General features: G+C 35.0%; 3 protein-coding genes across 5 annotated transcripts; 1 reads left to right on the top strand and 2 right to left on the bottom strand.

The window, feature by feature from the left end:
• Positions 1-214: 214 nt before the first annotated feature.
• On the top strand, positions 215-2,686 carry LOC111391825. Its single transcript, XM_023017091.1, has 2 exons — positions 215-404; positions 1,344-2,686. Exon 2 carries the CDS (start codon positions 1,784-1,786, stop codon positions 2,399-2,401), a length of 618 nt encoding a protein of 205 aa, XP_022872859.1. The 5' UTR covers positions 215-404; positions 1,344-1,783; the 3' UTR covers positions 2,402-2,686.
• Positions 2,687-3,259: 573 nt separating this feature from the next.
• Positions 3,260-10,394, bottom strand: LOC111391830 (deSI-like protein At4g17486). 3 transcript variants are annotated; one of them, XM_023017097.1, is made up of 4 exons: positions 9,946-10,394; positions 6,790-7,051; positions 4,312-4,379; positions 3,260-3,809 (listed from the first exon to the last, which is right to left on the bottom strand). In XM_023017097.1, exons 1-4 carry the CDS (start codon positions 10,075-10,077, stop codon positions 3,528-3,530), a joined length of 744 nt encoding a protein of 247 aa, XP_022872865.1. In that variant the 5' UTR covers positions 10,078-10,394; the 3' UTR covers positions 3,260-3,527. The 3 variants fall into 3 exon arrangements, with proteins under 3 accessions (XP_022872865.1, XP_022872862.1, XP_022872864.1); XM_023017094.1 differs by lacking the exon at positions 9,946-10,394 and adding an exon at positions 7,969-8,423 and having other exon boundaries at positions 6,790-7,054; XM_023017096.1 differs by lacking the exon at positions 9,946-10,394 and adding an exon at positions 7,969-8,418.
• A 1,929-nt stretch (positions 10,395-12,323) lies between these two features.
• On the bottom strand, positions 12,324-14,159 carry LOC111391834 (probable receptor-like protein kinase At5g24010). The gene has a single exon (XM_023017107.1). The coding sequence runs from the start codon at positions 14,157-14,159 to the stop codon at positions 12,324-12,326; it is 1,836 nt and encodes a 611-aa protein (XP_022872875.1).
• Between the last annotated feature and the right edge of the window lie 119 nt (positions 14,160-14,278).

Genomic DNA, 14,278 nt, shown 5'->3' with positions numbered 1-14,278 from the left:
ATGTTACAATTATGAATGAAAACGAGATAGAGTATTCCCCATCGTGTCGTGAATTTTCTAGAGGCGAATTTAAAATATTCTCAACAATCGCACTTTTTACTACTTTATTTTAAATAAAAATAGAAGTTAAGTGATTAAACTAAAAATATAATTAATGATATATGACTAATATAAACAAACTTGTAAGTTGGGTGACTTCTGTAGAAATATCCCTCATTCTCCTGCTCTATCTCACGCAAAGAACACGCAAACGGAGAGAGATGCAGACGCCAAGACAAACAAGAATTGAGTGAATTTTCGTGCATCCAAAAGAATCTTAACATCATACCCATAATTCTACTTTTTTCTTTTTACAAGATTGAAGGTTGTCAAAGGGCCTCCCTCTCTCTTCTTGAATTTAACGGGTACAGTTTTGCTTAATTGTTTTTGGTTGTTTTTAGTGACATGGATTGTATGAATTTTGATCTGATGATAAATAATATATAGTATCGGTGAATTCTGTTAATTAAGTGTGTTACATATTGTTGGGATATGAATTATGAATTTGATTAGGTTTGGTTTGTATTTATAGGTTCGATAACTGAACCTAAGCAAATATTTTTTGGGTTTGATTTTCTGGATATTATAACTGTTCAGTTTTTTGGATCTAAATTTCAGGGTTAAATTCAATATTCTAGGAAGGTTAATTTGATAGTACTGAATTAAGTGAAACTGTCAGCTATCGTACATCACCATTTTTACTGAACCAATGGTCTATGAACTTAAATAGTATGGGTTTCTAATCAGAATCTAGGCCTTTTCACGAAAAAAAATCATGGAGTTTGAGGAGTTACACAGGTGCTAGGGTTAGGAATCCTTCTCATTATTGAAATTTGAAGAATTTTATGAAGAAATGCTTATTTGGGTTACTGCAGGGTGGTTTAAGGAATTATTTCGTTTGTAGTGATTCATTTGCTGTGTTATTAGGGTTTTTCCCCCTAAAAAACAAAGAAAATATCTTAATATAAATTTTGGTAATTAGTGAGAGTTTTTTTATTCATGATGGTATAATTGTGACTGCGATAAATGTGGTAATAAAATATGTTATCTTGTGTTATGGTTCTTCCAACGCAATACTGTCCATGGTTTAGTGGGAATGTATGTTTCATCAATGCTACGCTGTCTTAGCTCTTAGCATATGCATATAATTACATGTTTGGTAGATAGTGCTCGATAAGATTGCTATGTATAATAAACAGATTACAACTTTTGATTTTTTCCGTTCTTTTTAGTACTATTAGGTAGTAATTACTGTCCAGTCATCCTTACTAAACATGCACTAATTGTAATAATCTGTTTTTCAGGAGGGAATGGCATGGGAGTTGTTTGAACCATAAAGGACGGACAATTTGCTTTGTTAATTCCAATTAGCTAATTCTTTATAGTAGTGTCTTTGATATGGGTTGCAAGGGTGATGGGGATTTGGGAAGAATGGCAAGGAATAGATCAAGGAGTGCATACCACTTTTCTCTTCTCCTTTCTCCTGTCATTTCTTTTTGGGAATGTATTGAGCGTAAAATGAGATATTCCTTCAGACCCGAGTGGGTGTAGGTACTGTTGTCATAACTATAAACATTATCTTAGTTTCCAAGTTGGGAATTTAGTAGATTAATAGAAATTAAATAGCAAATTTTGCAAGAAAAAGGAAACTTATAGGTAGACTGAAAATGTACATGTCTTAGGGAAATTTTCTTTGAAAGAAAGAAGAAAGAAAATCAAGAAAAGAATTTAAATACAGGATACTATGGAGTGTGCAAAAGTACAGACAGGTATTAGAAAAGCCAAAAAGAAGCCGGTGAAGGATGAGCTAGATCGTATTAAACAAGCTGAGAAGAAAAAGAGACGCTTGGAGAAAGCCCTGGCCACTTCTGCAGCCATTCGTTCTGAACTTGAGAAAAAGAAGCTGAAAAAGATAGAAGAACAGCAGAGGCTTGATGAAGAAGGTGCTGCAATAGCTGAGGCTGTTGCACTGCATGTCCTACTTGGTGAAGATTCGGGCGATCCATGTCAGATCATGCTGAAGGAAGAGGGTTTTACCCCGTGGGATCATGGCAGCAATTTTGATCTCATTATGGGGGGGAGGTGGGGACTAGTTCCCGATCACAAATTGACACAATATTCGCTTGAAGGGATAGGTTGGTTTTCTGATTCTCACAGATGTGGTTACATGTGTAGTCGCCAAGGGAATTCTGACTGGATCGTCTCATCTGATCCTTGGAGAAGAGATTTCCATAGGCAATATTTTGAAGAGGAAGGTTGGGATGCAGCAGGTTTATCTCCTGGTCTCCTTGCAGCACAGGCTGTTTCATCACTTCGAATTGCTGATGATTCACAAATAGACACGCATCCAACCGTATGTTAAATGCCTAAAAAGTAAATGGTTTACATTTATTGGCCAATCAAGTTGCCATGTTATACCAGTTTTTCTTCGCTATATATGTATTTCACTTTGTTCGATGTCATGCTTGAATTCTTACGAGACATCTGTTCACAGTCCGATCTTTCTACTTCTTACTGGTTGTTTCTTATTGCTTGAAATTCCGGCTTTTACAATTTTGATGTATCAATTCGGTGTTGTTTCATTTGTATTCATTACATGAATATCAGAACGTGATCAATGCAACATAAGTTTGCTTTCCGCTTTCCACTAACAAATACAGGATTGGCAAATGCTAATCAAATATCGTTTGCGAGTTTTCTGGTCTTTGTTTCTTGAATAATCGTTGGATGAATTTTATCGAGTTCTTCATATGATGATCTTGTAATGTGCTTTTTTATGTTCTGCCTCTCTTATCTTCTCCTCTTGTAATAATTTGCAGTGTATTGCCATGTTTAAAAGGTCAAAATGATTTCCCCTGGTAATGACTAGTAATGTATTGGATTAACTCTTATTTTAGGGAGGGGAGTGGGCAGTGGGAAGCTTTGGCTGTTCTGTTATTGGGAATTAAGTCCTAAATCTCGACTTGTGGTAGCTACAATAACTCAATAAGACTGCAAAAGTAAGATTACGGTATGGTTAGGCTCGATGCAGTGCAAAAGGTTGTTTGCAAACCAATATATCTTTCTGGTTCATTTATTGTACACATATTGTCTTTGTTTTTGACTTAAAAACTGTTTAGTTTCTTCAGCACTTCATGAATTGCTATATTTATTGCAAAGCTGGGACAGCAATAATATTCTTCTCCCGGTTTGACAAAAAGGAAGACACAAAACAGAATAGTAAGGAGGGAGTAAAACGGACTGATTTGATTAAAAATGAACAAAAAACCCTGATAATATTGACGATGGCATGTCAATGATGAAGAATTACTGTTAGATTCATCGCTATTTCGAAATGTTGACTTTTGCACCTGAACTTTAGTGTACAAATTCAAAAACAGGAAACTAACATTTTACACCAGTCCAGAAGTTCCACAACAAAATAACTTGCCAAAGATTGTGTGCGCCCTGCCAGCACGGAGAATGACGTTGTTGGTGATGATATGGTATCAGATTGCATATCGTGAACACTGGATTATAGGAGTTTCTGCTCCTTCATGCTTACGCTCCCTCATCAGCTCTTCTTCCCGATTTTCCAGTTCTAAACTAGTAGATGGTTTAGAACCAGAAGAAATAAGGTTCTTGAACCAAGTAGCTTGGAATCTGGGACTTCCTCTAGGGGAGTTAACAGGGGAACCCGGAGTTGCAATTGAGTTGTTGGAAGCAACTCCAGCAAGGAATCGGTAGGCAATTTTGCTAGCCGCTACAATTTCAGTTTTAGCTTGTCTCAACTGCAACAAAACCCAAAATCAATCAGACAAAAAATGTATAAAAAGCTCTGTGGTGGTGGGGGGTTGGGGGGGGGGGTTCTAAGGCTGCAAAAAAAAGATCTTCCACGAGTAGATTCTATCAACAAAGACAAAATCATCTTCAAGAGACTACGTCTAGGAGAGAGCACTTTAGTTATGGAGTGAAATTTTTTATCACACTAGAGTACATCAAAGAGATTCTTTATTTTTAAAGAGCATGTTGGTCATAAAACATCTTTATATTTAAAGAGTATATAAAAATATACTCCAACAAACTATTTATTTTTTGCTTCTACCATCATATATTGTTTTTCCCTCTTTTTTCGATTAACAATTTTTGATTTTTTATTTTATGTCAATTGTTAAAATATTCAATAGAGCATTGCAACTTGCAATTTCATTAGATGCAATCACGATAATATACAATTAGAAAGCGAGTTCGGCTCTCCAAATGTAGATTTATTGGAATAATAGAGAATCTTACCCGATAAGCTGTGTTTCCTGCTATTTCAGCCGCAGTATCACCAGCATTTGCAAACCTGTTTACCCAACCTGTAACGGCAAGTGTCAAGTACATGGTCTTTGGAACAACTTTCAGTAGGTAACAGGAAAACAAAATAGCTTCCAAGTCATGATCATTCAAATTGGAAAAATGAAACACAATGTATGCAAGTATAGACTCTAATTTGCGATTTCAACCACATATGCATCAACTTGTCACTTTACAATCATACACCAACAACTAATTTGCTCTATAACATCTGTCCCGCTCCAAGCAAATGACAAAACATTCGCATATTGCAGGTGAAAAAGTGACATTTTTTTCCTTAAGATTTGGTAATACATTCTTTTATCTAGATGGATAGACAAGATATAAACTCATTTATTAGGTGCATATACAAAGGATTCCACTTATATTTTGTTCGAAACAAGTGGGTATATAAATCACTACTGGACATCCCATGGCCTAAGTGTTATTGAAGAAAATACCCAAAAAAAAAAAAAAAAAAAAAAAAAATGCTCAAAGCAATTTTGTCTTATTCGCCTCTCATAAACTGAGGGTCGTTTTCTGTAGAAAATATCATAATTGACACATAGTTACAACCATGAACATGTGAGATCCTGCTAATGGTCGAGTACTGTTCTAAATTTTATATTTATTACTATTTTTAATGCTACATAGCACGAGTCGTATTATCAAGACATATTTTGTGAGGAAAGACAAACCCAATAAACAGGGGATCCAGGAAAACCCAACCACCATGCCTGGGTGGAAGAGAAAAGGAGAAAAAAGGGAATGGTTGGCTGTGTCGCTGAGATAAAGCTAGTTACAATGAGAGTCATCCCCCTGAGAGTGCTCACTAGAAGTATATCTAAGTTGCTTTGAAATGCTAGTGGACAAAGGAATATTTTAATATAGTGCGAACTCAGAAAGCTTTTGGCTGTGGGTACGATAACAGCAGATTTCTAAAGTCTACAACAGATGAGGCAATGATCTTCAAAGGAACAAGTTCTAATTTGGGACCTTTTGGAGCTTGCAACCCCATCCCCAGGCCTGGTTAAATCACTTTATAGTTTAATTTCAAGTTCGAAGGGCATTTTAGGAATTCCCAAATTTAAGATAGTTTATGCAATATGATATAGAAAGTCCTTCTATGAGTCTTGCTATGTTTTCAAGTCATATTATTAGCTATAAGTTCGTGTAATTAGTCTTATCTTATTTTTCTATAAGTGAAGGCCGAGTCCTTGTAGGAGTAGGACATTTCTTGACCTTCTAAATAGACACAAATTCTTCACAAGTTAATGGACATCAAGCAATTATGTTTTGGTGGTGTTATGCCTACAGTATGTTGGGAAACATCCTAGATTTTTGGTCACATAGTTATTTTTCTCTAATTTCTAGTAAGTTTACTGGGTGCTAAGTCATTTAACCAACTTGGATTTATTACCAAGATCCAATTTATTAAAGTCCAACCAATTTTCCCCGATAGAGACCGAAAGAAATGCTTTTGAACTTTACCATTTATAGCAGTGAGTGACAGTCCCCACCAACTTCAGAAACCTTAAAATTCCTTTTCTCATTCATGCAAGTAACTCATCACTACACTAGACCTCATACACCAAAATCATCAGCATTATACTGTTAACTTACGCAACAACTGCATCGTCTGGTCAAACAAAAGATCTTAAGATATCCATTTGCATTGTAATTTGGTCAATCATGCATGTCATATTATATTGCAACATTTCGAAATCATCATGCTAAGATTGAGGACCTCAACTCTATCAGGTGATAAAATATGAATGCTTTGTGCCTTTGAACTGTTAAAATTTTAAATGCCATGAAGAAAAACTACCTTATCAAGCAAATTGTATTGCTAAGGAACAGTTAACCTTTTTTACTCGTACTATTATGACTGACTGGATCATCATTCACCCTTTTTCATTTCTCAAAATTAATCACACCTGCATTTTTTTTCCCCATCAACCAACATCCACATTTTGAAGTGTACAAGAGCTCGTATTCTTCACCCATGGGTAGTCCCAGATGTGATTGTGAACTAAATACGAGCATAAATGGAGATAGGATTCTTCCAAACTCATGCAAGCTCATCCCAAATACCAAAAGATAATAACAAAAACTCTCTCACTCAATCCCCACATTGCAAGGGAGAACAAATTTAGAGTTATATTACTACGTCCCCAAACAAGGTAAACTTTTGTTGATTTTTTGCTTCCAAATAATCATAAATGAAGAAGGCATAAAGTGTAGTCTCACATCTTTTAGAAACAGTACCATGTTAGACAAATCAATCTTTTGAGAGTTTAACATTACATGTTTACTTTAACTCTTAACTCCTCCACACTCGACCCATTCTCAAGTAAATGGTATCTCTATGTGCGCATGTCAGTGAGTGAGAGACAGGGAGATAATGAGCTGAAAGACAGAAAGAGAGAATACCAGGAAGCTTTGGCACGCCAAGTCTGTCACAGAATTCATCACAGAAATGATTACAATTTTTTGATAACAAATCATACAAATGTCCAGGCCACTCTCTACTAAGTTCCCTCAGAATCTGATTAACCTTGAAGATGGAAAAATCTGTCATTCCAAGTTTGATGCTTTCACGGTATCTATACATTGGATTCTTTCCAGCTGGGCAGCTAAAGACTCCAGTACCTTGTTCACAATACCCAAATGACCACTCATCTTCCCCATAAACCTGCTGGCAGAGTAAAACATTCAGATAAAGGACATTGTAAAATCTATCTGTTCCAGATCAGATTGAAAATGATTATTTTCTTTTTCATTTGTCAAAATAAATCACATACAATGGAAGGAGGTCACTTCTAAATTTTAAATAATCTGCACTGATGTCACATCAAAATCCTAAAAATAAGCTGTACCATGAATTTTAAAGAAATGATTCTTGCCACATGCACATTTGGATAACAAATCAAAAGAGACGGTTTTGGATATAACTCAAATGATAGTAAATTTCTATCCTTGAAAACTTGGTTTGCGAGAATTGAGGAAATGATATAATAGAAAGAAAGCTTATGGAAAGTTAACTCAACATCACAACTATATAAATAATTTAAGGAGAGACACACAAATCTTAATATGACAAGAACCAGTTTTCAACAATTATACACCATACAAGCAAACTTACTGAAATTTTTTAAAAATTACACAAACACAATGGATCTCTTCCTTTCCCGTGCTCATACAAATGGTAACACCATAGTTATTGTCCTACTGATACAATCTTATTTGAACACAAATCAAACAGTCATGACATAGAATACATTTGCTGCAGGTCACTCGGACATAAAAGTTAAAGGCATACAAAATGGAGTAACCGTATTATTCAACTGTTCATTTTAAGCACCAGAGAGCAGACAATCAAGCATATTTGAAATGCTTCCGTATTTCCAGCAGTAACACCCCTCCATCAACCCCATTCCGTCTCCTTTCGAGCCGGTATTAACGTTCTTGGATGAGTTGTATCGACGTGCACCAACACTAGATCTAGTTAACAGTATAACCAGGCTAAATACGCAGATACAAAATCCATCAAGTACAACTCGTATAAGTGCACGGTACAAATATGTATATATACATTGCATAAAGAAAGACCTGAACGGCGCTGTGGAAGATGCCACCAAGGCCTATACCATCTTTGAAGATCTTGTTGATCTGCATAATTGTATTGTTCGTCTTGTCTGAAGCACTACTTGTCACATCATATACATGGAGGATCACCTCCATTATCCTCAATTTCCACACTGCGAAATCAAAATCAAAACCCTAACCTCACACTCCCAGTTCTTGCGAATTTCAAATTAATATTCAAAACTGAAATGAACTCAAGGATTGTAGCACTGCAAATTCTACTGCTAAAAACTCAAAACAGGGGAATAAACACAATGATTGTGAACACAGGTGAGATTGGGATTGGGTGCCTCGATTTGCTCAAATTTTCAGAATTGATTATTTCATTTTGTAATTATTCACTTTTGCTTCATGAACTTTGCTCGCATTATTAATTGCCGGGACTTTAATTTGAATAAAATAGGAGAAATGTAATAACATGCCCCAGTTTGTCTCTTTAATTTCCATTCATTCTTCTCTCTCCTACATTCAATCATACAATTTTATACAAAATAATATTACACAATTGAAAATTTTTCCTTTTTTTTCATTCACTCATTGTTTCAAAAAAGCATTACTCCACCTATTTTTATTTTCACAAAATAGGGGCCAAACGGGAATGATGATGCATCAACGTTTAATTGTCGGTCTTACCTCATGATTGGTCCGAACTATTAAATTCGACCTTTACAGTAACAATGTCTAATATTATTAAATATTAATTTCTTTTTTTACCAAATAAGTTATTAAAAGTTGTTTGAGCTTTCTATTTATAAGTAATTTTTAAATAAATATTTTAAAAAATATGTCGCATTTTTTGATAAAAATAAGCGACTTTTTTATTCATAAGTAAACAAAAAGTAACGAAGTCATTAATCAAACACATTTGAAAAATAATTATTTAAAAATAAATTTAGCGTACTATTATACTAATTTAGTCAAATACGATATTTTTATGGGTTGAGCTCAATTTTAATAAAGCAAAAAACTTTTTTTTATGTCTATCATATATTTTAGCCTAATGTTTGGTTTTCATTTTTCCAATAAATTATTTGTTTCAAAACTCATTTTCTATGATACATTCTCCCTTAAATAATTTTACACATAAATCGATTTTTTTTAACTACTCCACTTGCCCGTATACCAGAATGTAGTTATTCCTTCATTTCTGTTAATTCTCCATCCTTCTTGATTCTTCTAGAATAGGTTAAATGGATGGTAGGTCTGACTCTTTAGTTCCATTAATCTTCGTAACAAGTGAGTCGAAAGATGCAATATTTGGTGAAAACTTTGGCAAAAATTGTGTTACATTGTGAATGAAACTGCAACGACAAATCTAATGAAATAAGAAAGGAGAATAATAGAAAGAAAGCTTATGGAAAGTTAACTCAACATCACAACTATATAAATAATTTAAGGAGAGACACACAAATCTTAATATAACAAGAACCAGTTTTCAACAATTATACACCATACAAGCAAACTTACTGAATTTTTTTTTAAGAATTACACATACACAATGGATCTCTTCCTTTCCCGTGCTCATAAAAATGGTAACACCATAGTTATTGTCCTACTGATAACAATCTTATTTGAACACAAATCAAACAGTCATGACATGGAATACATTTGCTGCATGTCACTCGGACATAAAAGTTAAAGGCATACAAAATGGAGTAACCGTATTATTCAACTGTTCATTTCAAGCACCAGAGAAAGCAAACAATCAAGCATATTTGAAATGCTTCCGTATTTCCAGCAGTAACACCCATCCATCAACCCCATTCCGTCTCCTTTCGAGCCGGTATTAACGTTCTTGGATGAGTTGTATCGACATGCACCAACACTAGATCTAGTTAACAGTATAACCAGGCTAAATATGCAGATACAAAATCCATCAAGTACAACTCGTATAAATGCACCGTACAAATATGTATATATACATTGCATATATAGAAAGACCTGAACGGCGCTGTGGAAGATGCCACCAAGGCCTATACCATCTTTGAAGATCTTGTTGATCTGCAGAATTGTATTGTTCGTCTTGTCTGAAGCACTACTTGTCACATCATATACATGGAGGATCACCTCCATTATCCTCAATTTCCACACTGCGAAATCAAAATCAAAACCCTAACCTCACACTCCCAGTTCTTGCGAATTTCAAATTAATATTCAAAACTGAAATGAACTCAAGGATTGTAGCACTGCAAATTCTACTGCTAAAAACTCAAAACAGGGGAATAAACACAATGATTGTGAACACAGGTGAGAATGGGATTGGGTGCCTCGATTTGCTCAAATTTTCAGAATTGATTATTTCATTTTGTAATTATTCACTTTTGCTTCATGAACTTTGCTCGCATTATTAATTGCCGGGACTTTAATTTGAATAAAATAGGAGAAATGTAATAACATGCCCCAGTTTGTCTCATTAATTTCCATTCATTCTTCTCTCCCCTATATTCAATCATACAATTTTATACAAAATAATATTACACAATTGAAAATTTTTCATTTTTTTTCATTCACTCATTTTTCAAAAAAGCATTATTCCACCTATTTTCATTTTCACAAAATAGGGGCCAAACGGGGATGACGATGTATCAACGTTTAATTGTCGGTCTTACCTCATGATTGGTTCGAACTATTAAATTCGACTTTTACAGTATGTCGCATTTTTTGATAAAAATAAGCGACTTTTTTATTCATAAGTAAACAAAAAGTAACGAAGTCATTAATCAAACACATTTGAAAAATAATTATTTAAAAATAAATTTAGCGTACTATTATACTAATTTAGTCAAATACGATATTTTTATGGGTTGAGCTCAATTTTAATAAAGCAAAAAACTTTTTTTTATGTCTATCATATATTTTAGCCTAATGTTTGGTTTTCATTTTTCCAATAAATTATTTGTTTCAAAACTCATTTTCTATGATACATTCTCCCTTAAATAATTTTACACATAAATCGATTTTTTTTAACTACTCCACTTGCCCGTATACCAGAATGTAGTTATTCCTTCATTTCTGTTAATTCTCCATCCTTCTTGATTCTTCTAGAATAGGTTAAATGGATGGTAGGTCTGACTCTTTAGTTCCATTAATCTTCGTAACAAGTGAGTCGAAAGATGCAATATTTGGTGAAAACTTTGGCAAAAATTGTGTTACATTGTGAATGAAACTGCAACGACAAATCTAATGAAATAAGAAAGGAGAATTTACACGATCAATTTAAATTTATAGAATAATAATTACACTTCAACATCATTATATGTAAGTATATTTAAAAAGGAGAAATGCCCCCGGGGCATATCTCCCAGTGGCAAAGGGGAGGGCGGATAGGGCTCAGCGCGGCAGTGTGCAGAGTTCGATTCCCCGCAAGGTGGAATTGACTTTGTTGCAAGCGGGAGTTACCATATGGGTTAACAGCCTTGGTCTATCCATGTGCTCTCCACCCTGGCTCCTGGGAGGCACATCCTGCGATTTACCTCCTCCACGATGGTCTAGGACAGGGTCGGTGGGGGGCCCTTAAAGTTGGGGTTCAACCTTTTTTTTATATTTAAAAAGGAGAAATTATATATGTAAAATTGTCCATTCAAACAATATACTACTGAATTAGGGGAAGGCCAACAAACTCCACATTCTTACCTAAGCATGAACTTTTAACTTTATTTACAAAAAAAATAAAAAAATAAAAAAAGTGAAGTATATAAATACCTTTTTGTGCCTGTGCTTACCAATTTCCAGAAATAAAAAATTAAAAATCTAAATAGTCTCCTAGGTTAGTGGTGGCCATTATTTTGTTTAGTGGATTTGTGCACCAAACAGCCAGCTAAGTCCACTTTCAACGAGGGCCCTCCAATAAAACAGTGACATATGTGACCCACTTAAATTATCGAGTTGATCAATTTTATTCAGTTAAAAGTGAACACTATCATATAGATCGATGATGATCATGATACGAATTACGTTATTCTAAATTATGAGGGAGAAAATTTATTTATTTGCTTTAGTAATTAGGTGGTGATAGTAAGACATTTATGATTATCAACAATTTTGCCTTTAAAGTGTGAGTGCACAAACTTCCTTGAACTTGTCTAGTGGTACATAATGAGTGTACCGAATTGTGTAGACCCCACTCATATGGGTGTGAGATCCATGTGAAAGAAATAATATTTTATTCGAGTGGGTCCCTCGCTCATATGAGTGAGGTGTACACCATTAGGTACATCTCGATGTACCACTAGCAAAATCGAACTTCCTTATCCCTGCTTGGTTGGGTTAAAAATCATATTTTCAATAGATTTGGGTAAAGTTAATAAAAATTGTGAATCTTATGCGGTTGAAAANCGATGGATAATCCCTTGTGCTGAACCTGTATGAAGGTAGTGTAGACCTCTAGCTGCACCAATGCTTATTTCTAGCCTTTGTTTCCAAGATAAAGGGCGTAATCCAGAACCATACAAATGGTTCCTTAAAGGCCCTTTCTCCATGTACTCGTAAACAAGTATCATTTCGGATTGTTCTTCACAGTAGCCCACAAGTGAAACAAGGTGATGATGGCGAATCCTTGACAAAACTGTTATTTCAGTTTGGAATTCGGGCAGTCCCTGTTTGTTACCAGGCACACGTCGTTTGACAGCAACTCGCAAGTTCTCTTGGAGAATCCCTTTATAGACTATGCCAAAACCAGCTGAGCCAATTATCAGATTCTTGTCAAAATTATTTGTAGCCAATTCTATATCAGCAAAAGGAATCTTCAAACCATAACCGAGAACTGGCCTTTCCCATAACGTGCCATGGGAGCTGCCTCCGTTTACACGAACAGGAGTCCATCCTGTGCTTTCAACACGTCTTGGTTCGGGTTTTCTCCTGCATTTGAGTACTAACAATGTACTAAGAATTGCTAAGCTTAACACGAAAGATCCACCTCCAACTGAACCAACCAAAATCCAAATGGTTTTTGTCTTAGCGGTCTTTTCTGAACCCACAGGATTCACTATTTTCATAATCTCAACCCCATTTAAAATAGCATTCTTCCTTAAATTATTGCTGAGGTCAGAAGGACCCACACTAATCCGAACAATGTTTGACTTATCCGAGCTTTGTACAACAAAATCAACGAAAATAGGCGATGCAAGCTCATGGAATGCAAGCAAAGACAAATCAAGATCTTTGAACGCAATGATCCCATTTATATATACATTGAAGTACAGCGTCTGAAGTGAAATGCTAACAATGTCACAGAAATGCAAACGAACAAAGTGCAGAGAATCCTCCGATCTCACAGGAAAATCCCATGTTATATTGAACATAAAATTTGAACTTTGCTTATCTATATTCATCTGTTGTGCAGTCATGTATACATTGTCTGGGCCAATTTCTCTACTGGCACCTCCCGGTTGGTAATTAGGAGGATGAATAGTCTTAGCAATTTTTGCAGCAGATTTCAAGACAAGAAAATTTTCATCTGGAATCCAATTTCTCCCAAGGGTATCATTAAACGGGGTTAATTTTGATCCTCCAACATTAATCCTATGAACAGTTTCTAAAATTTTGGACGAAATATTCTGCTTGAAGTCTTGAATTTCGTTAGGACTAATCAATGTTATCCCTTCGTCAATAATGAAATCTTTTGGTGCTGAAAACACTTCAATTGCACTCACATATGCAAAATTGGAATCACTAGCAGGCGTGAAAAGAATTTCAAGCTCATCTCTATTAACCATCAAGATAAACTCTTTAAGGATAGTAAACTGAGCAGAAAAGTTGCTTAAAACTGATTTTCCATTAGCTGAAACTATGAATTTCGCATTCTTGAGATCATAATCCCGAGAACTGAATGGAGAGAAATGAAGACGTACCAAGTGGAATCCAACGTTCTTGATATTAAATTTATAGCTTGAAACAGAAGTGAAAATTCTAGCTGTACTGTAAAGTACAGAAGAATTCGATGCTGGGATTGGATTCGTAAGAGAAATTGATTTACCTTTAGATAGATACGAGGAACCATTCTCAGATGAATCTCCAGTGAAGTATCTGTTATCGACTACAATAGTGTTTATGCTTGATCCGCAGTTGATAAGGTAATTATCTTGGGGAATGAAAGCAGTTGAGAAATGGATGAGAAAGACAATAAGAGAAAGAAAGTGAAGAAATTTGGCATCCATGGATGTGAATTTTGGTTGAATCTTTAGAAGAACTAAAGAACTTATAAGTGGATTTCAGTGGGAGACAGAGAAAAAGTATGACATTTTTGTCAACAAGATTCAGAGAATTTCTTCGAAAG

This window comes from Olea europaea, unplaced genomic scaffold, assembly GCF_002742605.1.
Source record: "Olea europaea var. sylvestris unplaced genomic scaffold, O_europaea_v1 scaffold842, whole genome shotgun sequence".
NCBI classification, from domain to species: domain Eukaryota; kingdom Viridiplantae; phylum Streptophyta; class Magnoliopsida; order Lamiales; family Oleaceae; genus Olea; species Olea europaea.
The sequence above is the reverse complement of the archived record's forward strand: the minus strand, read 5'-3'. Positions and strand labels throughout refer to the sequence as shown.